Genomic DNA, 25,876 nt, shown 5'->3' with positions numbered 1-25,876 from the left:
GTGGAATTGGACACTTCCGCTATCCCAAAATTTCTGCTGGATGAGTTCTGAGTCACCTTGTGTAATCCATTGTCTTCCAATCCAATTTGGATTTTGGCAAGTAGAATGGAGTGAGTAGATGCACCATTTTGTTGGCCTGCATGCAGAAGTTATCTTTATTACCTCATTAGTAGTTGTGGTTAGTGTTTCTTCCATACAAATGTGACAGTTATGAACATCAAACATATCATCACGGTTGACAGACAACTTGTCCATGAACAAAACCAACACTGCAAAATATGGTTGTGTTACCTAACACTGCTCAAACTCCACACGTGGAGGGACATCAAGAATCACAAATGAAAAGGAAATGAATACCTTCCTTCCTCTTACACCACTCTTGGGATCACTTTGTGCTTGCTTTACAGTTTGTTTGCCACAGCACATGTGCTACTGAATGTATGTGTGTGGTGAATCTCTTTGACATGTCCTCTGTAAATCTTGGCATGTTTGTGCTTTGCACATAACATCCTTTGTTATGACAAGCTTTGACAGAAACTGTTTCATCCAGACATTGAGGACAAAAGTAAAGTGGTGTAGGGACATCTGTTTGGATAGCTTTGCCCATAGATGCATAATATGTTCCCATTTCCTCTTGCTTCAAAATAAATGACACACACATTGTTCTGCTCATACTAAGTGAAGTTCATGAAGCAGCGTGACTATAGGAACCAAACTACAAATGACTGCACTGTTTTTATGTTTATGTTTTCCTTTCAAGTGTGCCATTGCTGTGCTTTGTGGTCTCTGTAGTGCTTTGTGACAATCAAAGACACATTTGACAGTGTTGAGCTTCCTGAATGCTGTCAGGAGGATTGTGAAAAGTTTTAGTTGTGTTCTGATAGCATACAAACTTGTGTTTGACACCAGAGAGGCCCTCTGGTGACAAGCCTTGGCCTCTGTAACCTCAATGCTCAGCAGCTTAGATGGACGACATTTCTGGACATTGGTTCCTTATCTCAATTCTTTCTTCAAGATGGCCTCGACAACCTCTTGTTATCTGCTTTATGCTAAGAATACTTAATTTTATGTGTTTAACAACCTATTGGTTATGAACTGTAGATTAAAACTTAAGAAACTGCAAAAAGGTGGTAATTTAAGGAGATGGGACCTGGATAAACTGAAAGAACCAGAGGTTGTACAGAGTTTGAGGGAGAGCATAAGGGGACAATTGACAGGAATGGGGGAAAGAAGTACAGTAGAAGAAGGATGGGTTGCTCTGAGGGAGGAAGTAGTGAAGGCAGCAGAGGATCAAGTAGGTAAAAAGATGAGGGCTAGTAGAAATCCTTGGGTAACAGAAGGATTTTGAATGTAATTGGTGAAAGGAGAAAATATAAAAATGCAGTAAATGAAGCAGGCAAAAAGGAATACAAACGTCTCAAAAATGAGATCGACAGGAAGTGCAAAATGGCTAAGCAGGGATGGCTAGAGGACAAATGTAAGGATGTTGAGGCTTATCTCACTAGGGGTAAGATAGATACTGCCTACAGGAAAATTAAAGAGACCTTTGGAGAAAAGAGAACCACTTGTATGAATATCAAGAGCTCAGATGGAAACCCAGTTCTAAGCAAAGAAGGGAAAGCAGAAAGGTGGAAGGAGTATATAGAGGGTCTATACAACGGAGATGTACTTGAGGACAATATTATAGAAATGGAAGAGGATGTAGTTGAAGATGAAATGGGAGATATGATACTGCGTGAAGAGTTTGACAGAGCACTGAAAGACCTGAGTCGAAACAAGGCCCCGGGAGTAGACAACATTCCATTAGAACTACTGATGGCCTTGGGAGAGCCAGTCATGACAAAACTCTACCATCTGGCGAGCAAGATATATGAGACAGGCGAAATACCCTCAGATTTCAAGAAGAATATAATAATTCCAATCCCAAAGAAAGCAGGTGTTGACAGATGTGAAAATTACCAAACTATCAGTTTAATAAGACACAGCTGCAAAATACTAACATGAATTCTTTACAGACGAATGGAAAAACTGGTAGAAGCCGACCTCGGGGAAGATCAGTTTGGATTCCGTGGAAATATTGGAAAACGTGAGGCAATACTGACCTTACGACTTATCTTAGAAGAAAGATTAAGGAAAGGCAAACCTACGTTTGTAGCATTTGTAGACTTAGAGAAAGCTTTTGACAATGTTGACTGAATACTCTCTTTCAAATTCTAAAGGTAGCAGGGGTAAAATACAGGGAGCGAAAGGCTATTTACAATTTATACAGAAACCAGATGGCAGTTATAAGAGTCGAGGGATATGAAAGGGAAGCAGTGGTTGTGAAGGGAGTGAGACAGGGTTGTCTCAATCTGTATATTGAGCAAGCAGTAAAGGAAACAAAAGAAAAATTCGGAGTAGGTATTAAAATCCATGGAAAAGAAATAAAAACTTTGAGGTTTGCCGATGACATTGTAATTCTGTCAGAGACAGCAAAGGACTTGAAAGAGCAGTTGAACGGAATGGACAGTGTCTTGAAAGGAGTATATATGATGAACATCAACAAAAGCAAAACGAGGATAATGGAATGTAGTCGAATTAAATTGGGTGATGCTGAGGGAATTAGATTAGGAAATGAGACACTTAAAGTAGTAAAGGAGTTTTGCTATTTGGGGAGCAAAATAACTGATGATGGTCGAAGTAGAGAAGATATAAAATGTAGACTGTGATGGCAAGGAAAGCGTTTCTGAAGAAGAGGAATTTGTTAACATCGAGTATAGATTTAAGTGTCAGGAAGTCGTTTCTGAAAGTATTTGTATGGAGTGTAGCCATGTATGGAATCGAAACATGGACGATAAATAGTTTGGACAAGAAGAGAATAGAAGCTTTCGAAATGTGGTGCTACAGAAGAATGCTGAAGATTAGATGGGTAGATCACATAACTAATGAGGAGGTACTGAATAGAATTGGGGAGAAGAGGAGTTTCTGGCGCAACTTGACGAGAAGAAGGGACCGGTTGGTAGGACATGTTCTGAGGCATCAAGGGATCACAAATTTAGAATTGGAGGGCAGTGTGGAGGGTAAAAATCGTAGAGGGAGACCAAGAGATGAATACACTAAGCAGATTCAGAAGGATGTAGGTTGCAGTAAGTACTGGGAGATTAAGAAGCTTGCTGAGGATAGGGTAGCATGGAGAGCTGCATCAAACCAGTCTCAGGACTGAAGACAACAACAACAACAACAACAACAATTAGTTTGTAAGTTATATGCTGAATTTTGATAAAATAATGGACATAAAAGTGGATCAGCTGTGGCCTGCAGGATCCTGTCTTTATTTTGTGTAGTCAGTCATGGCAACTGAGATTTATTTCAGGCATTTGCAATATTCATTTCATTGTTCGTTACCCTATATTGTTCTATCTGGTTGATGAGTGTATCAGAAGCCAAGCTAGTACTAAGCAAACAAGGAGAAACTGAATGGTGGAAGAAATACGTAGAGGGTCAATATGTGTGGAACGAAGTTGAGGACAATTCTGTAGAAGGAGTAGATGAAAGTGTAATGGGAGATATGACACTTTCAGAAGAATTTGGTGGCACTGAAAGACATAAAAATAAGGCCCCTGGAGTAGAGTAAGTGATCTCAGAATTATTGAGATCCTTGGAAGAACCAGCCAAGACAAAATTATTCCACCAGGTTATGCAGGATGTATGATACAGGAAATGCCCTCACACTTCAGAAAGATTGTAGTAATTCCACTCCAAGAAGGTAGGTATGATAGATGTAATACTACCGAACCATCAATTTAATAAGGCAGGGATGCAAAATACAAACATCAGTTATTTATAGAAAAATGGAAAAAACTGATAGAAGCTGACCTCAGGGAAGACCAGTTTAGTTCCGGGGAGATGTAAGAACCTGCGAATGACAATGACCCTTTGACTTAACTTAGAAGGTAGACTGAGGAAAGGCCAACCTACATTTATAGCATTTGTAGATTTAGAGAAAGTTTTGGCAATGTGCACTCTCAAATTTTGAGAGTAGTAGGGATAAAATACAAGAAGTGGAAGGTTATCTACAACTTGTACATAAACCAAATTATAGGTATAAGAGCTGGAAACACGAAAGAGAAGACATAGTTGAGAAGGAAGTGAGACAAGGTTGCAGCCCATCCCCAATGTTATTCAGTCTGTATATTGAGCAAGCTGTGAGGGAAACCAAGGCGTAGTTTAGAAAGATAATTAGTATTCTGAGAGAAGAAATTAAAACTTTGTGGTTTGCCAGTGATATTGTAATTGTGTCAGAGGTTCCGAAGACCTTGGAAGAGTAGTTGGACTGAATGGATAGTGTCTTGAAATGAGCTTATAATATATCAACAAAAGTAAAGCATGGGTAATGGAATGTAGTTGAATTAAATCACGTGATGTTTTGGGAATTAGATTCGGATGAGTTTTGAGCAGCAAAGTAACTGATGATGGGCAAAGTAGGGAAGATACAAATTGCAGATTGACAGTAGCAAGAAATGCATTCTAAAAAAGAAAGAGGCATTTTCTTAACATCTAACATAAATTTAAATGTTAGAAGGTCTGTTCGGAAGATATTTGTTTGTAGTGTAGCCTTGTATGGAAGTGAAACTGGACAATAGGCAGTTCAGACAGGAGGAAGATAGAAGCTTTTGAAAAATAATGGTATAGGACAGTGTTGAAGATCAAATGAATAGATCAAATAACAAATATGGGGGTACTGAATTGAATTGGGGGAGAAAAGTAGTTTATGGCACAACTTGATAAATGAAGAAATCAGTTTACTGGACACATCTTGAGGCATCAAGGAATTATCAATTTGATAATGGAAGTAAGTGAGGAGGAGGCCACAGCTTGCATACAGTACGCTGGTTGAAATGGGTGAAGGTTGTGGTAATTACGTAGAGATGATGAGGCCTGCATAGGATAGACTAGCATTCAGAGCTGCATCAAATTGGTCTCTGTATTGTAGACAACAACACAACTCCAAGTGGCTCTTTATCTTCATTGCCCTTGGAATTTTTATGTGTCTGTTTCAAGCTGGATATAACACTTTTTTTGGAATACAAGTCTCCATCCCAATAGTTGTCTTAACACCTAACAGTAGTTCTTTTATCTGTTGACTATCTATGCCCCATTGTTTTCTTTTGGCTATGTAGTTGGTCGTAAAATTTGGTATTATTCAGCAGCCTATTGATATTAGCTAAATATCCTTATTACAATTTCACTCTCTCTCTTTTTTACATGTTTTGCTCCATATAGTCGTGTCATTATAAACAGAATTATATTCCTTGTTGTCCAGGTTTCAGATGGATGCATAATATATTTGGCATATGTCTTTCTTTTAGTATAAGGTTGCTCTTGTATCATTATACAATCTGTGACTACTATGAAATTTTGGTTTATGACGACCTAAAACAATGTGTCGAAATGGTACGTGAATTCTGGTGTCCATCTTTTGCCAGCAGTGCTGTCATTCAGTCCACATGGGGAAGCTGTGAGGACCAACTCAAAACTTCAGATTGCCACTGACTTCTCTCAGGTCCTTCCAAACTCTGGATAAAACTTGTCACAGATTATCAGCTCTGTGTTTAATTTCCAGGAGTAAAAATATTTCGTCTAATCTATAGAAGCTCTCAGGAGTTTGAACACTGTCAGTGAAACCTTCAGTCATAGAAATATCATCTGAAATTTTGCCACCAAGGTATTTTTATTTGGCCAATGAAGTTATATGGTTCCAGTTTTGACATTAACACAACTTGAGTGGTCTTTTGAGTGCCATCTAAAGCTAAAGCTCTGTCTGTAAGCCCTATTGGTCAATTCAGTACCAGTGGGCTGCTGTTGCTTCCTCTGTCGATAGCACAGTTCAGATGTAGGAGCATCTCTTCACACTTTTATTTCACATATATAAGTAATTTTTGTTTGTTTGGGCATTTATTCGAAGATGTAGTTGATATTGCAAGTCACATCACTTTGTGTGATACTTTGTAGGTGCTTTGTTTTTGTCATTCTCTTGTCATTTTTCAATAAAGTATAGTGTTGAGAACATTTGACATCATGTCGATCAAAAGGTTAAGGAAAATATAAAGCTGTCAAGCCGTATGCCCCTGTTAAACTTGTCCACTCTGAAGGTAAGAATACATTTTATCTGACGTAATTATATTATGTTCCCCTCTTTTACTATTTTTGCATCGTATTATTCCATATGTGACTCTTAGCCCTAAGAAATAATGTGAAACCATCCCCCATCTAGCTTTTAAGTTTAAGCATATGTTTATTTACTTTCTTATAGATAAAGTTGAGTATCTCTTCAAAAGTAGATTAATTCTAAAACTTACTGTGAGTATCAATTAACAAATTAAACATTATACTCCACTTATAACTGAAACTAACTTTACAGGAATACCAGCAATACAAAATACTAATCACTGACAAACCTCTGAGCCCTGAGTTTCAATCAAAGCCTCCTGGAGATGATATGCCACATCTTGAAATGAAAATCACCTGTTTGAATGAGTACGTATGTCTACAAAGACATCTTGATTGCAAAAATAGTACTAAATTTGTCATCTCTTCATGATTATAATATTTTATATGCTTTAAAGACAGAGCTGTGAAGGAATAATAAAATTTTAAGTCTCTCAAGGTTTTTGTGTAATAAGTGGAGTGCAGGTACACATAAAAATTAACATAACATGAAAACTGATCTGTTGAAACGTAATAATACTGAGACTAATGGATGTCATTCTCCAACTATTGCAATTTAATCAGATGCCAGTACGCTACCCTCCTAAATACTTCCCCTGCACATACACAAACAAACAGTCGTTTATTATGAGACAAAAGAGAGAGGCAGTCTAAAATCATGGATTGAATATGAATATTAGTATGAGAGACATCAACTCGCTGTCAGAACCAAGAGACAGTCACTAAGAATTTGTGAAGTTGACTTTGACTTGGTTTTTATCATTTCATTCTTTGTCAGGACACACATATTCAGATTGAAAGGGAGGAAAACTGAGAATGGGAGTAACGATTCAAGAATTGTAAGATACTAGGATCAGAGGAGGAGAAGAATCCAGATGCCAGTTCCAATGAGGATTGTGCTTATAATATTTTGTAATTATCAAACTGATACAAGACAGCAGTAAGCAAGATGGTACAGTGGTTAAGTTAGTAGACATTTATTGAAGAGGAATGAGGCTTGAATCCTAATACAGCAGTCCTGTTTTAGGTTTTCAGCATTTGCCCTAGATCACATCAGCTGAATGTTAGGATGTTTTCTTCACAAAGACAGCGGCCAGTTTCCACTTTTATTCTGATTCACTGCAGTTGCATGTGAAGTTCATCAGTGTTGAAGAGCTATTGAACTACTAGTTCCTTTGATATAGTGTGGTACTGGTACTTCACATGTCCTTAAGTCCAGTGTAGCGACAACTCTATATATGCTATCATGCTCTGCAACCAAGTACTGCTAAAACTATCTCTATATATGCTATCGTGCCCTGCAACTAAGTATTGCTAAAACTATCATGACTTTTTGTTCTAACAACAGTTGATGCACACCCAAAATAAACTGTGATCTGTGCAAGTTGTAAATGACTGAAGCAAACAATCAAAAGAGTAAAGAAGGTCTGCATTGAAAATAAAGCACAATAATTACAGCTTCCAACACACAGTGTGTATGTAATTGTAAATTTTTGGTGCACACAAGACTTGCATGTTTGTCCATTCCATATGCCTAATTAATAAACATCTCAGTTGGCTAAGTGATGAGCAGTAAACGTTGTACACCCTCATTTGTACTATGACACATGTAGTGTCTGACTTATTGCCCCTGGTGCTGGAATTATTTGGTTCTTCATGTGTGGGACAGTATGAGAAAAGACAACTGCCTGTATACTTCCATATATGCCCTAATCTGTCTAATTTTGGCAGAAGTATCTGTGAGCTATACTTGTGGGGAAAAAGCAGGTTTTAAAATTTCAAGATTGTATGACTGGAGTTTGTTCTAATCACAAAACTCTTCTTTGAGCTTCTTAAGTATCTGTTATCAGTCTGATCTCTTACAGACACCAGACACATTACTCTAGAATAGGAAAATCTTGATCTCCTCTGTTTATAGAGTAGCTTCTTCTTCTCATAACGCCTTTAATGAATCACAGTCTTCCCTCACTTTGCACACATTTAACACTCATTAGAGTAAGGTATATCATAGTGAGTTATTTCATATTACTTGGAACACTTATGCAAGGCAGTTGAAATAATTTTTTGTGTGCTGGATACCCTATACAGTGGCATTTTATTATGATGGGATGTTGTTGTTGTTGTTGTGGTCTTCAGTCCTGAGACTGGTTTGATGCAGCTCTCCATGCTACCCTATCCTGAGCAAGCTTCTTAATCTCCCAGTACTTACTGCAACCTACATCCTTCTGAATCTGCTTAGTGTATTCATCTCTTGGTCTCCCTCTACGATTTTTACCCTCCGCACTGCCCTCCAATGCTAAATTTGTGATCCCTTGATGCCTCAGAACATGTCCTACCAACCGGTCCCTTCTTCTCGTCAAGTTGCGCCAGAAACTCCTCTTCTCCCCAATTCTATTCAATACCTCCTGATTAGTTATGTGATCTACCCATCTGATCTTCAGCATTCTTCTGCAGCACCACATTTCGAAAGCTTCTATTCTCCTCCTGTCCGAACTATTTATCGTCCATGTTTCACTTCCGTACATGGCTACACTCCATACAAATACTTTCAGAAACGACTTCCTGACACTTAAATCTATACTTGATGTTAACAAATTTCTCTTCTTCAGAAACGCTTTCCTTGCCATTGCCAGTCTACATTTTATATCTTCTCTACTTCGACCATCATCAGTTATTTTGCTCCCCAAATAGCAAAACTCCTTTACTACTTTAAGTGCCTCATTTCCTAATCTAATTACCTCAGCATCACCCGACTTAATTAGACTACATTCCAACATTCCATTATCCTTGTTTTGCTTTTGTTGATGTTCATCTTATATCCTCCTTTCAAGACACTGTCCATTCCATTCAACTGCTCTTCCAAGTCCTTTGCTGTCTCTGACAGAATTACAATGTCATCAGCGAACCTCAAAGTTTTTATTTCTTCTCCATGAATTTTAATACCTACTCCGAATTTTTCTTTTGTTTCCTTTACTGCTTGCTCAATATACAGATTGAACAACATCGGGGAGAGGCTACAACCCTGTCTTACTCCCTTCCCAACCACTGCTTCCCTTTCATGTCCCTCGACTCTTATAACTGCCATCTGGTTTCTGTACAAATTGTAAATAGCCTTTCGCTCCCTGTATTTTACCCCTGCCACCTTTAGAATTTGAAAGAGAGTATTCCAGTCAACATTGTCAAAAGCTTTCTCTAAGTCTACAAATGCTAGAAACTTAGGTTTGCCTTTCCTTAATCTTTCTTCTAAGATGAGTCGTAAGGTCAGTATTGCCTCACGTGTTCCAATATTTCTACGGAATCCAAACTGATCTTCCCTGATGTCGGCTTCTACCAGTTTTTCCATTCGTCTGTAAAGAATTCGTGTTAGTATTTTGCAGCTGTGACTTATTAAACTGATAGTTTGGTAATTTTCACATCTGTCAACACCTGCTTTCTTTGGGACTGGAATTATTATATTCTTCTTGAAGTCTGAGGGTATTTCGCCTGTCTCATACATTTTGCTCACCAGATGGTAGAGTTTTGTCAGGACTGGCTCTCCCAAGACTGTCAGTAGTTCTAATGGAATGTTGTCTACTCCCGGTGCCTTGTTTCGACTCAGGTCTTTCAGTGCTCTGTAAAACTCTTCACGCAGTATCGTATCTCCCATTTCATCTTCATCTACATCCTCTTCCATTTCTATAATATTGTCCTCAAGTACATCGCCCCTGTCTAATGTGATTAGGCTACTAATACTATACAGAAAAAAATTCAGGGACCTATGTTGGCCTGAAAAGGAGATCCATATAACCAATTTTTTAAAAACACTAACCTTTAAATCTTCAGCTTCCCACACACAAAACTCCAGGCTGAGACACCACAATCTGTGGGACTAATTTTTTTTATTATAAGCTAAAGGGCAAGAGTATCATCAACTTGTCTAGAGTTGACTGCTTTTTCTCACATTTGTGATGCTACTTAACAGACACAGTGATCTGCATTTCCACTGAAAATTGTCCCTTTCAGCTCACAACTAAGTGATTGATTCCTGGTATTTTCTTTTTATTGGTGTCCGCAGTCACTGTGGAAAACACACATTAAGCACCTGCCGATCCAATTCGCTACTCAGTGTTAAGTATTGTATTTGTTTATTTTGTAATTTTTTAAAAGGAATTTTAGGACTGGAAAATGTGAACTTAACAATGTATTTTGTTTAGTGTGTAAATTATTCAAGTTCATACTCATAAATGTAATAGGAAATATTTAATCAATTCCCAAACATAAAATTACGTCAACCTGTGCACAATATTATCACAATTATTAATGAACTAATTAATACAATAGCCCTGAAAGCGTGATTTACTTCTCTGTAAATTCCTAATTAATATCCTAGTCTTGGAAATTTACAGCAAATTTTAAAACTCCGTTTTTCTCCCTAGAAACAGGAGCACTTAGTTTTCTTTCTGTGTGATCGTAGTCGATAAGATACAGATTCTCTCTCAGGATATTCGAACTGTAATCTGCCACAGTTTCTAATGAAGTGAACTTAAGCCCTCCTCCAGAAACCGGTTCCTCAATGCAATCCACAGTATATATAAAAACAAAGATGATGTAACTTACCAAACGAAAGCGTTGGCATATGGGAACTTGCCCTTCAGTGTATCCTCTCTTCCCGTTACCCACCAGGCCTCAACCTCCGCTAATTTCAAGTTGCCGCCGCTCATACTTCACCTGTCATTCAATAACATCTTTGCCTCTGTACTTCCGCCTCGACTGACATCTCTGACCAAACTCTTTGCCTTTACATATGTCTGATTGTGTCTGTATATGTGTGGATGGATATGTGTGTGTGTGCGCGAGTGTATACCTGTCCCTTTTTCCCCCCCAAGGTAAGTCTTTCTGCACCCGGGATTGGAATGACTCCTTACCCTCTCCCTTAAAACCCACACCCTTTCGTCTTTCCCTCTCCTTCCCTCTTTGCTGATGAAGCAACCTTGGGTTGCGAAAGCTTGAAATATGTGTGTTTTTTTATTGTCTCCTATCAACAAACCAATGCTTTCGTTTGGTAAGTTACAGCATCTTTGTTTAATATAATAGAGGGAAACATTCCATGTGGGAAAAATATATCTAAAAACAAAGATGATGTGACTTACCAAATGAAAGTGCTGGCAGGTCGATAGACACACAAACAAACACAAACATACACACAAAATTCAAGCTTTCGCAACAATCTGTTGCCTCATCAGGAAAGAGGGAAGGAGAGGGAAAGACGAAAGGATGTGGGTCTTTCCGCTCCCGGGATTGGAATGACTCCTTACCCTCTCCCTTAAAACCCACATCCTTTCGTCTTTCCCTCTCCTTCCCTCTTTCTTAATGAGGCAACAGTTTGTTGCGAAAGCTTGAATTTTGTGTGTATGTTTGTGTTTGTTTGTGTGTCTATCGACCTGCCAGCGCTTTCGTTTGGTAAGTCACATCATCTTTGTTTTTAGCATCTTTGTTTATATATACTAAAAGCCAGTCCCCTGGTTTCGGGTCACTGAAATTGTCACTGCTGATATCTTCCTCTTCAGCCCATTCAGCTGATGAATCTTTAGTTTCCACTGTCTGCCTTCATTACTGTCACTGAAATCCTGGGACATCTTTTCATGTTGGCTTTCATAACTTTTCCATTTTCGTTGTTTCTCAGCTGGTGTGAGATTTTTTCATTTGGCTGAGATGGTATGCCTTTAGTAATGGTACTGGTAACACTTTTCATGGCTCCAATTCCCCCCCCCCCCCACCCCCCCCCCCCCCACCCCCCATGCCCTGGAGAATTTTTAAGACTGCTTCTCCCACCAGTGCCGGTGTCGATTCTGGAAACTTTGCCATACTAGATTGTGATGATACTAGTTTATTAAGGACTTCCTGTGGCTCAAATGGAGAAATTCTTTAGGACCTGAATTCAGACTTCCAGTTGGCAATTTATTAGGATTGATGGTCTCTGTCAGTGCACTAAGAAAAGTGTCCTTTGGAATTGATCAGTCTTCTTTCTACTTCCTGGCACCATTTTGTCAATATTGATCTCCATACCTTTTCGGGGAGTGTGTAAAATGCAATGTCTAGAAGTGGTAGCAAATGTGTAGCATTTGGAGGGAGACAGGTGAATTTAATTTTGTGCTCCTTACATATTTTCGGCACCACTGCTGAAAAATGGAAACGCAGATTGTCCACTCTTCCTTGTTTCCTGGTCCAAGGTATTGCAATAGTCTGGAACCAATCTGTAAATGCGACTTCATCGAACCATCCAGACTACGTACGACCTATTGTAGTTGGTTCCTGGAGGCCCTCCTTACATCCACATGTGTTCAAATTTATAAATGAAATACACAGACAGAAGTAAGACATTGGCTGTACCAGAAAACATCATACTGATTGCTGATTTAGAAGAGTTCATTATTCTCTCTGGATACTTGGTTCCAACACACACTGTTCCAACAAGTTCATCAGCTAGATTGGTTTCTCTGTAATTTAGGCCATTAGAAGGGTTCATGCCTTGCAGAGTCTTTTCAAGGCTTGCAAAATAGTTATTAACTGTGTTGATATCAATCTAAAACACAAATAATACGTTATAATAATAATAAAAATAATAATAATAATTTCGAACATAAAAATAAAAATTCCTTCATAAAACAACATAAAAATCTGTTGTATCAGTAACTATTTAAAACTGCAGTGCCTTTGATTTCGTAGCAGGGATTTTTCATGAAATTCTGATTGGCAGCATGGCATTTTGATGAATGGAATAATCCACTCACTCTTCTCCCGGGAAATTGTTTTTGAGCACTTTTTTATTCCATCTGATTTTGTAAGGATGGCTTGCTAATACCTGAATGTCAAATTTTGAATGGATATCCCCAGTCTGAAACAGTAATCAATTAATCAGGTGTTCTGCAGTGATTTTTGTTCCTTGACATTAAACACAGTTTCTTTTCCTTATTTTCCCATGTGTATTCTCATTATACTGTTTCCCAAGGTAGTTTGTGGAATTCCATACTTTTTTCAGCATTTTTAATTGTTGATATGTTTGATTGTATATCTTAAGTTGCCTTCAAAAAATCTGAATGTTTAGAAGACATGTCCACCACCTGCAGCAGTACATAGAACTCTGACAATGGAAGTCTAGAAACCACAGCAAGATAACAACAGTTTTCACAGCACAACAAAATCGTGCTGTAACCAATGCAGCTATTCTGGCTTGTTGGATGCCTGGTCGAATCTGTACTGGAATGCTACTTAAATTTGTGACAAGTTTCAATAGCACTGAAATTTTTTTGAATAATAGAATTATTATTACAGAAATACATTTAGTTTATATTTCAGTACAGCTTAAAAGGGCTAAATTGAAAAAAAGTTGGACACAATACCTTTTTTCCAATTTTTGCTGTTGGAAACAATGGGTTATAAATAATCAGTGACACACAATATGTTCTGTGCCACCTTGCAACGTCAAAGGGGAGATCTTGTCAGTCGGCTAGAAACCAGCAGTTGTGACTAGTACCTAATCGTCATGACAAACATGTGGATTTAGGAAGTGTTCTCAGTGGTCGGATGTAGACCACCCACCCCCTCCCACCTGTCAATTCTACATGGAACATGTTTCTATGAAACACATTCTCTGTGGTATGTTAGTGGAAAACTAGTCCTCCTCTTTTAAATGTCATAAAGGCCAGTCGTACAGTTTGAATAGTGAAGTAGTACATTTAGTGGTAGATTAAATAATATTTCAGTAACGTATGTAAAAAGTACTGTGTGTTGTTTCCTTTAATAAAGTTTGATTTTGTACTTGTAGTTTCTCCTGTATAAGAAATCAAATGATTTGAAAATTGTGCATTTCACATGCACTAGTACATACCAGTTTGCAGTTGTTGTTTTGGTTGTCATCCTTTTCTCCATTTCTCCATTCGTGTAACACACCAGCTATTCTCTTTAATTCGGCCTATGTGCTGAATCCTGCATCATCTACAGTCTGCCGTACACATTCATATCTAGGACTGCCCCTGCAATTATTTCCTTTCAACACCCCTTTCACTACACAGTTATCAGCAACATCTTGTGCCCAACCTCTCTGACTCATTGTGGCCTTTACTGGTATTTTCCTTATTTTCTCATCACAGATATAATTTCTAAATCAGTCCATGTGGTCTTCAGCAGTGTCCTGTAACACCAGTTATCAGACCTGTATAAGCCTACACTTCAAACATAAATTTTCATTGATTTCTTTTTGGTCTCAAGTTTTATATCTTTGAAAGTTAGCAGGTGTTTCTTTGTATAGAAATCCTTGTGCGGTCTCTGCTACTATTTTTTTCTTGCATTTTTCTTAGCAGAATTTGTCCCTGGTCTCCTAGAATCCATTGTCCAAGTGTAACATTTAGCCATCCAGAAAACGTAATAGAGAGTGAGAAATATCCAAGAATTCAAATGTAAAGCAAAAATTGTATTATTGTTCCTAAAAACTACTTCAGTACAACAAAAATAAAACAAATCCATGATGGAATGTAAAAATATTGTTGCTTCAGTATGACGGATTTTTATAAGAGCTCAAAACTAGAAAAGATGCAAGGCAGAGTTAATTGTCACCACTGATGTTTACTTGTTCAGTGAAAAGAAAATTAATCATCTGTTGTTGTTTGTCGATGACAGAAAATCAATTCAATATGATCCACTGATGATGCAGCAGTGATAGCTGAAAGTGAATAGGGTTTGAATATTGTGCTAAATGTAATGGAACATGGGCTAGCTGTAGGTTAAGATATGCTCATAGAGAAGAAAGCATCACAGGCAGACATGCAAGAGGCCTAAATGTTGCAGCTGGGAAAAAGACACTTTATAGGTACATGCAAGACATAGAAGCAAGGATAAGGCCAAAATATCTTTTATGAGTATAAATTGCAACTAATGTCCAAGAATAAAACTCATGCCTAGTTTCAAATGTACTAAATGAGTCTGAAGTCTGTAAAGGAATTCGCAAAACGGGCTACAATTGGCGTATTGAGAAAGTATGTGGCTATACTCGTAATCAGTTCCTTTTGAACTTGAACACATCAGGTGACAATTCATTTCTCATACTAAAGGATTTTCGATCATATAATTATGACTCAGCTACTGTGATCTGTATGCATTACATTGCACTCAGATTTTATGATTACATAATATTAACGGGGAGGGGGGGGGGGGGGATAATAGTTTAACTACATTTAATATTCTCATTTGAAAAATCATTGCCTCATTTAGTGAATGGGAACTACAATGCTAAACAGAATTAAGAATAGCAATTTTTCAGTTGATATGGTGCGGTTCTTCTGTTACTACATGCCAGCCATTCTGAAGAAGGGACTGTGGCATAATATTTGATGACAGTGTAATACCCCTCTTTGCACCATGTCAAAGATCGTTTGTCAGAGGAACATGATAAATATTTGATCAAAGGTTTGTTGTCAAAGAAATCTGATAGTGTAATACCATCCTCAGCTACAGCATATGTGTGCCCTGCAAGATTTTCAATACCCTCTAACTCTCTTACGCCACCATCTTAGTCAGGCCAGTGAAAGAAAGAAGACTATAAAAGTTACACAAAACCTAATTACATTTAAAGTTTACTCTTAACTGACCTGTACAGGCATGTTCGTTTTGTAGTAAGAAGGCTAGATGAAGAAAACAATATTTTTTTAAAAAAATTTTATGCTCTTCAAATTCTCAATATTTTGAGATGAAATGTACACAAATGTTAATTGTAAATTTTATAAATGCAAGAACAAGGAATTTTTAATATTTGGGAATGATTTCAATCAAAATTTTATGCAGCACACCTGCACTGTACCTTAGATGGCTTCTGTATGCCATTTTGAGACTGCTTCCTAGTTTGATAGGCTACAAGCATCCTATATCAGTTTGTTTGTACATTTTTTTATGTTTAAAGAGGGAAACTGTAATCCTATCAGCAGGAAAATTCACCCAACAAAATTATGAAATTGTGAGATGGAATTCTTGGCCAATGACTTACCTTCAGTAAAACTTTTAGCAGTTTCAATAAATTTTGTGCACACAAAAGTATACAAAATCAGCCAAGCTTACAGAACTATCAGCTCCTTCCTTGGGGAAGAGAGAGACTCCTACTCTCTCCGACACCTCTCTGTTGATCTCTGTTTCTCCTCAGTCTCACAAACAGTGAGATCCTCCTGACCTGTGATCTGAGACACCTGCTCTTCCTTTTTGAATCTCCTCAACCAGACCCTCTTGCCTCAAAAAGGGAGGAAAGAATAGTTCCAAAATCTGGGATAACTTTGTGTACTTTTATGTGTGTCCATTCTCTCCAGGTTGTAATGTAAGTGTGATCAGCAAAGAATGTTGGTAGTTGGGGATCAAAATCTCAGCCATTGTTGTGATACCACCTACTTCACTGCAAGTTTGGTTAATAAGTATCTGAACAGACAATTTGAATCCATAGTCAAGTTTCACAAGTGTCTAAATCTTTATAATGATGTTCTTTGATAGAGCTACCTGCCTCCTTAACCATTGTTGCTAATTTACGCCTGTGCAGTGGCACTTAACTAGGGGGTAAGCCAGTTTGAAACCAAGTAGTGAATGAAATTTTTGCTGCCATTATTTGGCCAGTAATGGAAGGAAAGGTAATGACATGAAGTTCCTTATACCAATCAGTGTGCTAATGCCCTGAATTAAATTCAAAACCTCACCACAGTGTCATGAAATGAAGGCATGTGACACTGTTGTTGGTGATCCATTCATCCCTTGGAGACACTAACTTCTGCAACTCCTTGATGCTATTCGAGAGGTGTTGGATGTGTAACAGGACCAGGCTTTACCCTCGCCCTTTATCATCATCATCATCATCGTCCCAAACCAGCATAAGACTACAAACAATGGAAACTTCATGTAGGAATATCAACGTTGTGAGAAAAGATAGATTGCTACTTACCACAAAGAAGACATGTTAAGTTGCAGACAGGCACAATTAATTGTACCTGTCTGCAACGTAACATGTCTTCTTTGTGGTAAGTAGCAATCTATCTTTTCTTACATTGGGATACCTCAGTCGTCAAGTCTGTATGACATTTACATGATTCTTATTTTTTTTATCTCTGTAGAGTTTTTGGTTTCAGATGTTGAAACTTCTTGTTGGTTTTTCTTGTGATTTCTAATTAATTTAACTATCCTCTTAAGAGTTCTTTTGGACCTGTTGTACAAATCTCCATTTACGTCATTGTGTGTACTCTAGCACTAGATTTAAATTGTGATGGACATTTAATATCACTACCATAGTTTGTGCATGCTGATTTTAGAGGCTATGTCCTTATAGAATTCTGAATTTTTGAATTGACAATCTGTGATAGCTATTTCTTTTAAACAAAACAGAAAGATTTTCTGAGTGCACCCTTTAAAAAAATGTGTAAAATTCAAGTCTAAAATATTAATTTTTGATCCTCATGTAGCATTTATCTTCTTTCTACAGTCTGTCATGTTTCTACAGTTTGTCATGTTAAATGCAGACCTTTAGATTCCTTCTCAACTACCTTTCCTTTATTCAAAGGAATCCATCAGAGAGTGTCAGCTACTTTCTATCATAGCCAAACAACTTTTAAAAGAAATGTGTTGGTGGTGGTGGTGGTATTAGTAGTAGTAGTAGTAGTAGTAGTAGTAGTAGTAGTAGTATGTTCCAAAAAATTGGCTTTAATCTGCTGTAAGTATTAGGAGATTTTGGGATTCAGTTAAGATGTATGTTTTAGGCATTATTTTTACATGTAATGAGTATATCTTTAAGTAGCTCAAAGGTACTTTGTTGTGTTTCAGTGCAACCCAGTTCCTGTCTCGAGCATTCAGCCTGCATGGAAATTTACTTCTCTCTTTAGACACAGATCTCCAGAATCTTGCTGCATCTCCACCTCCAGCTGATGACATTGTGGGCTTACAAGGGAAGATTCGCAACCTGCTAAATGTGCATTGGGTTAGCTTGCTCAAAACACATCCCTTAGAGTGCCAGAGGGATGCACGTTTTCAGGTGCAGCTATCAGCTGCACTAGAAATGTAAGTCTTTCTGTGAGGGTAATTCAAAGCTAAACTTTTTGAAAGTTATTAAGTTCTATTTTTGCTGTTGGGTGACACATTATTAATACATGTTATTACCAAAAAGTACTATGTGCTTAACTGTAACATTTTTAGCAAGTACCAAAAGTTTCTCTTGTTCATTTTGCTCACTGACTGTGAGCAGCACAAACAAAAAATGGCAGCACAAATGATGACAGGTTTCCTTGGCCCACGGAAATGCTGAAAAGCTTGTATTGCAGGGCTGGCCAAGAATTCAGGTCTTGAGGAGTGGCTAATGTCCCATAGCTCTATTGCCTGGATGCACACCACCACGCTGTCTTGAGTAAGAGCGTGAAGAGGGGGAAATCCTGAATATGCCATATTTAAGGGGTATTGCAGTCGCTCTGCTTATGGCATGGTTTCATATTTCTCAACACAAAAAAATGAAAAAAACCTGTCAGTATTATTTAATTCTGTGATGATTGCAGGTCTCGTGGGCCCCTACCACCATGACACAGCGCGTCCCCAGGTTGCGGATAGGGGATAAGGCCTTCAGATATGAAGGGTAGCTGCGAATACAAAAAATAAGCAGTCGCGGACAGCCGGTGGGGAGCAGGCGATGGCGTGATGAACCATCCCTGTTTCTTCTTCTCTTACTATCAAATCTATTCATCAAGAATCAGCAACATTAATGAGCATGGGTCCCTTTGAAGTAAAATATTCCGGAGGTAAACAAGATTCCCATTCGGATCTCCAGGCGGAACCTGCTTCGAAGAGATTCAGGCCGAAGGGAACTTTCAGGTTGGGAACATGGAACGTTAAAAGTTTGAACTGTCCAGGAACATTCCAGACATTATTAGACGAATTGGATAGATACGATGTAGACATTACAGCTATTAAAGAAACTCGGTGGCAGGGGGAGGGTAGCATAAAGAGGGGTAACTATACATTTTTCTATGGAGGTGCGGAAGCTCACAGTTTCAGAACATGTTTCGCAGTACAGAGAAAAGTGCTTCACGCAATCAGAGATGTAAGGTTCATTAGTGACTTACTATCAGTTAAAGTGTTGTCCGGCAGGTGGAATAGACTAGTAGTAATTAATGTACACGCGCCAACTCAGGACACTGAAGAGGTTGTTAAAGACGGCTTTTGTGAAGAACTAGATCAACTGTGGGATAAGTTCTCCTCGTACGATACAAAATTAATCATAGATGATTTTAATGCGAAGATAGGGAAGGAGGAAGCATTCCGGCCTACAATTGGGAAAGAAAGTTTGCATAACATGTCGAATGATAATGGCACAAGGGTGGTTAATTTTGCTGTTTCAAAAGACATGATTGTTGAGAGCACATATTTCAAAAGGAAGGACATTCATAAAGCAACTTGGGTCTCTCCGGATGGACACACCTGAAACCAAATTGATCATGTTCTTGTAGGTCGGAGATGGCACACTAGTATAGAAAATGTTAGAACTTTCAGGGGAGCAGACTGCGATTCTGATCATTTTCTTGTAGTTGCCAAAGTTCACCAACGGCTATCTACAGCAACATCAAGGTGTCACAATGCAGAATTAGTTAAAAATGGGGGACAGAAATTGGTGGTAGTAATTCACAAAGTGATAACTAAAGTGTGGAACTCAGAGATGATACCTGAAGAGTGACAGGAGTTGATTCTGATCCCAATTTTTAAGAAGGGCGACAAAATGGATTGTGGTAATTATAGAGGGATATTGCTATTACCAGTACGTTCCAAAATTTTCTCGAATATTCTGCTAAGCAGGCTTACACAATATGCAGGTGAAATTGTGGGGGATTACCAAGCTGGCTTTCGGAGGAACAGATGAACTATAGACCAAATATTCACCCTGTGTCAAATTTTGGAAAAGAAATGGGAATACAATAAACCAGTTCATAATCTTTTCATAGATTTTACAAAAGCATATGATTCAGTATTGCAATCAAAATTGTACAGAATTCTTTTGGAACTTGGAATACCAAAGAAGTGTGTTAGACTTATAGAAGCGAGTTTGAAAAACACAAAAGGTAGAGTATGCATGGGGAAATTGGAGTCAGAAGAATTTGTAATAAAGAACGGACTTAAGCAGGGAGATGCCCTGTCTCCGCTACTTTTTAATTTAGTCCTAGAATATACTGTACGAATGGCAGCAGATAATTCAGAGGGTGTTAAATGGAAATATTCAGATATTTAGGGTATGCAGATGATCTAAACATTGTTAGCGATAGGAAAAAATCTGTAACAGCAAATGCGAATGTGTTAATCAAGGCTAGTGAAGATGTAGGTCTAAGGATAAGTGAGGACAAAACTAAATACCTGGTTACTACTAGAATGCCAACAGCAGTGAATCAGAAAATGTTAAAGAGTTGGAGACATGCAGTTTGAAAAAGTGAACACATTTAAGTATCTAGGCATGGACATCACTTTGAGAGATGAGGTTGAGTCCAAACTGAAGAAAAGATTACAGGTGGGAAATACATGCTACTTCTCAGTGAATAGATCACTTTCATCACAGATATTGTCTTGGAATTTAAAGATTAGAATATACAAAGCTATTATTCTATCAGTTGTGCTGTATGGGTGTGAGACTTGGTCTCTCACTGTGCAAAATGAAAAGCCATTTCGAGTATTTGAAAACAAAATTTTTAGGAAAATTTTCGGAGCAAAAAGGGATGACATTAGCGGAGAGCAGAGAAAACTGCATAACGAAGAGGTTCACGAACTCAAGCCCTGACATAATCAGTATTATTAAATCACGTAGGCTGCGATGGGCGGGTCACGTAGCTCGAATGGATGAGGGCAGGGCAGCGCGCAGAGTACTGGTAGGGCACTTAGAGGGAAAACGTCCTGTAGGGAGACCGAGGCGTAGATGGGAGGACAATGTGAAGACTGATTTGAGGAGCCTAGGTATTGAAGGTGAATGGAAGGAAATAGCCCAAGACAGGAACAGATGGTGAAAATACGTTGCTGCGGTAATGGACTCTCGAGTCCGGTATGACCAGTTAGTGTGAGTGTGTGTGTGTATGTGTATTATTTAATTATTTTTGATGCTCTGAAAAACAGTATATAATTTTTATCTGCAACAAACTGTTAGTATATGGAAAGATGCAGACATTGTCACAGATTTTTGCACTCAGGTTTGAATGTAATCATGGCTTATTTAATTTCATACTCGAAAAACGGTCTTTGTACACATATTTTGATTGAACATTTTACTCCATTTGCAACATGATTATGGAGGTGTGGGAACTCATTCCAAGGAAAAAAACATAGACCTCTTGGACAATTTTAATGTAAAAGATTTTGTCTTTTAAATGGGAATTTCATTGCAGATCAGTCATTACCATCTGTACAACACAATGCCACTTTCAACTGAAATGGTAAATGGTCACAAAAACAGATGTAAAATTGTCAGCATTCTCAAAATGTTTACGAAATTATCCTTGTAATTTTTTCAAGACTCCCAATGAATTCTTCAGAGCTTGCATTTTCTTTAACACCAGTGAGCTTGGGGAACTGGACGGTCTTTTTTTTTTGTCAGAATTTGCCCCTTCTACAATGCAATTTTCTTTTCCAATTCATCCCCACCAAATCACAAAGAAATTGTTTCTCATTTTGCGTTGTCTTTCTGTGGACATTGTGCAGTGAAGTCCTCTTAAAATGCAAGGCATGTAACTCATTCTGCATGTTCTAATTTCTGTTCTTGCTCTCCTTTTTCATTCATAATTTCAACAATAGCAGGTTTTAAATTAAAAACTCATTCCAAACAAGTCCCTTGACTTTAGCAATGTCTTTGTAGTAATATATGAAGTCTCCATTCCCTTTGTTCAATTCCATCGAAAACTGTTGCAGTTAGCATAGGAATAAAGCATCCAACAACAGAAAATTTACTATTTGTGCCACCAGTTTCTTCAAGTGCTTCATGCCTGAAAGTTTAGTATGTAAAGAGTTGATTGTTGTATTTTGCTCCTTCATTGTCAACTGAATCTTTAAATTCTTTCTGCATGCCGTTGTAATGTCGTTTCATAGTAAATTTGCAGTACCCCTCTATCATGCTACTGCATAAAAGATGTTGAGAATTCTCATCCTTCCCTTCTGTCATTCACATTCGTAAAAGCTTGTGATGATAGATCACTAGACTGCCTCGTTTTGTGCAAACAGCCGCTGGACCTGTTAATGTCCTTCATACCACGAACAAATAGCGAAGGGTAAACAGTACTGAAACCACAATTCTACCAAACTGAAAAAATGTTGTGCTGACAGAAAAACCCTGCACTGCAGTACCTAATGAAATGTTAGTGTGTTGAGTATGAGAAGGACTGAGCAAAACCAAAGCAGACCAAGCCTCAGTCCACACATCATGCTTGTGTGTGGTCTGGCACTCCGCGACTGACCCAGCTGTACTGGCATATGCTTGAAGATACACCAACTGTCCCAAAATTTGAAATATGCTGTGCCATGCATTTCACTGTTGTTTTCAGGGCACGTGTATTGATGTAAAAGTGTTGTACATGCAACAGCAATATAGTGGCGTCAGCATTATGCCTGAACTACCAATGATAACTCATACATAGTTCTTATGCAAAAGTAAACTTTCAGATGACAAATATATTTTTCAGGATGTCAGCTGTGCTTCTGTATTATCAAAGTGTTTGACACATGTTAGTCCATTAAATAAACTTTTTGGCCTCTGTGTGTGAGTGTCAGGCCTTGAGGCTCTAGTACACCTGCTACAGGAATAACACATACACCAGAATATCTTCAACACAACAACAGAACTTTATTTGTTCATAGAATGTTAAATTCAGAGCTCAGGAGGATGAATGCTAAAAACTGGGAATATGAGAACAGATCAGTTGCACTAGTGAGATTATTGCTTGCTTGCTTTACTAGGTATGGTGTACAGAGGAACTCACACAAGACTAAAGGTAAAAAACATAAATAACCAACATACAAAAAGTAACAAAACAAAGAATAGAAGCTCTGCACATTTAGAAAGTACACTGGGAAGTGCGTATGACATCCATATCTTGTGGTGCGATGTGCCACAGAAGCTGCTGGCAAAGGCGGTGAAGTTTTCTGGAACACTTATGGGGCACAGGCGATGGAGGGGGTGGTGGTAGCTCATGGAACACGTAGGTTGACTTCATTCTGTCTACAGTGACAGTGGTATGTTTTCCATTGAAGAGAATGTGTGGTCTCCCTTGCTAACAACCTGGTGTGGACCAGTGTAAGGTGGTTGGAGAGCTGATCTGATGCCGTCACCATGTAGTATCACGTGTGAGCCCAAGCTGAGGTCTTTGTGCGTGAACACTGGACCAGTATGATGTCTGGATGGCTGTGGGAGGCATATCTTCTCTACGTACTTTCTGATATGCACAATGAGTGTAGATGGATCGATCTCTTGCTGTGGGGCGCCTTCTACGAAATTTTACCCATATACTAGCTCTGCCGGGGAACTGCCCAGGTGTGGTCTGTGTTGTGAAGCCTGAGGAAGGCGATTGGCAGAGCCTCAGTCCACCTGGTCCCATGGCACATCAGGGTCACTTTTCGGGTGGAGTGCCATCATTCCACTATTTCTTTGTTGGCTGGATAGTAGCTGGTCATCTGATGATGGCTCATGCCACAAAGTGCTGTCAGTTTTGTGAACAACTCGACTCAAATTGTCTGCTTCTATTCGTTGTGATATGGAGAGGGCACTCAAATCGCAATATCCAGTGCGCTATGAAGGCTTGCGCCAAGGTTTCAGCTGAGATATTGTCTATCAGAATTGCTTCAGGGCAGTGAGTGAATCTGTCGACAATGGTGAGCAGGTAATGCTGACTGTCTGAGGGCGATAGTGGTTTGACGACATCAGAATGCACATGTGTAAAGTGCACTGTGACATTGGGGAAATTACCTACTGGTGCTTGAATGCACCTGCTAACCTTGCTGTGTTGGCACTGCAGACAGCACTTCGTCCACTCTCTGTAGAGTGTAGACCTTGTACCTGGGTGGCACAGGTTGTGCAGGGATTTGAACACTTGCTGATGGAAGTTCGGAGGTAGGTATGTATGTTTCTTCAATGCGGACACATCACAATACAGTAGTTTGCTATTGCCAGGAATGCCTAAGAGTTGTAATTGTAATGATGATCACGTGTCTTATAATAGGTATTGAAGCTCTTGATCAGACTTCTGTGATTCTGCAAGTGCCATATAATCTACTGTAGAGATTCTTTTGATGCGAGAGAGGCATTCTGCCACAATGTTGTCCATACCTAAGATGTGCTTGGACGTCAATGGTGAACGGGGCTACATACAGCAGCTGATTGTGTGGAATCAGGAGCAGTTAAGGTTATTTTGGAAGATAGCGAATGGCAGCACTTGTGATCAGTAAATATTGTGAAGCTGTGAGCTTCGACATGAGAGTGGAAGTACTTCACAGCATCGTATGTCACCAGTAATTTCCTGCCATATGCACTCCATTACTTCAGTAAGGCAATGTTAGTGGCTACCAGGTCTTGTCGGCACATTGAAGTAGACCACCTATAGATGTCTGACTTGTGTCTACTAGTACAGCCAACAATGCATTTGGTTAAGGATGTGCCAACAATGCTGCGTCCAGTATCACTTTTTTAGATTTCTCAAATGCCGCGATCATATTGTCTGTTAAGGTAATTGCTAAGTTGCCTTTAATCTGCGGGCCCACCAGTGGGCTGTCAACAGCTCTTGAACTTCACCTGCATGAGGTAGCTACTGTCGATAAAAGTTCAGCATGCCCAAATAGTGCATTAATTCTTTGTATGTGGCCAGCCAGGACAGCTGCCAGATAGCCACAGTCTTGTCCGGCAATGGTAGCGAGCTTGTGGGAGTAATGCAGTGGCCTAGAAAGTCTTTTTGTGATTGTATGAAGACACACTTGGAAAACTTGTACAAGATGCTAATGGAGTTCTTCTGGTGGTGGGGAGAAGACTAAGGCATTGTCCAGGTATGCAAAGCAAAATGGCAGACCACGCAGCACTGAGTTGACAAACCTCTGCCACATCTGCACCACATTCCAATGCCGAAAGTCTTGAACTTGCTCTCAAATAAGCCAAATGATGCAATAATGGCTGTCACCAGTATCTGTATTTAGGCCTTGTTGCAATCTAGTACACTGTATACACAAGCACTACTCAACGCATAGTTGTAGTCATGTAGCAGAGTTACATGGTACCTGTCAGGAATCATGCAGGCGTTGAAAGCTTTGTAGTTCACGCAAGGCTACCAAGAACTACAATTCATAAAATGAGGTGCAGGGGTGAAGACCAGGGGCTATCAGACGGATGCGTAGTGCCATCTTTGATCATGTTATTGAACTTGCTTTTGCTATCTTCTCCAGTGCGATGCTAGTCTTAGAAGTTGGCAGGAGATCAGCAGCCCCTCATTCGTCTTGATGTGAGGGTCAGTGTTGTGTAGGTACCCTTCATGTTCATTATAATTATCCGGGCTGTTATGCCGTGGTCAGTTGATGTATTTTGTCTCAATTCCCAACGTTTCGTCTCCGACTGCGGGAGACATCTTCAGTAGCGAGCCAGTGGGTGTGTTGGACCTTCCATTGACCTACGGACCCCCTTGAA

The 25,876-nt window shown here is 38.9% G+C and overlaps 1 protein-coding gene across 2 annotated transcripts in view; it reads left to right on the top strand.

Annotated features, from left to right (window-relative positions):
• LOC126418499 (ankyrin repeat domain-containing protein 27-like) overlaps positions 1-25,876 on the top strand; it is a 100,816-nt gene that overhangs the window by 9,850 nt on the left and 65,090 nt on the right. For both annotated transcript variants that reach the window (XM_050085286.1, XM_050085285.1), the window contains exons 5-6: positions 6,401-6,516; positions 18,028-18,261. In XM_050085286.1, the coding sequence (XP_049941243.1) occupies positions 6,401-6,516; positions 18,028-18,261 (350 nt within the window). The remainder of the gene's footprint in view (positions 1-6,400; positions 6,517-18,027; positions 18,262-25,876) is intronic.

The sequence above is a fragment of the Schistocerca serialis genome, chromosome 9 (assembly GCF_023864345.2).
Source record: "Schistocerca serialis cubense isolate TAMUIC-IGC-003099 chromosome 9, iqSchSeri2.2, whole genome shotgun sequence".
NCBI lineage: Eukaryota > Metazoa > Arthropoda > Insecta > Orthoptera > Acrididae > Schistocerca > Schistocerca serialis.
The sequence above is the reverse complement of the archived record's forward strand: the minus strand, read 5'-3'. Positions and strand labels throughout refer to the sequence as shown.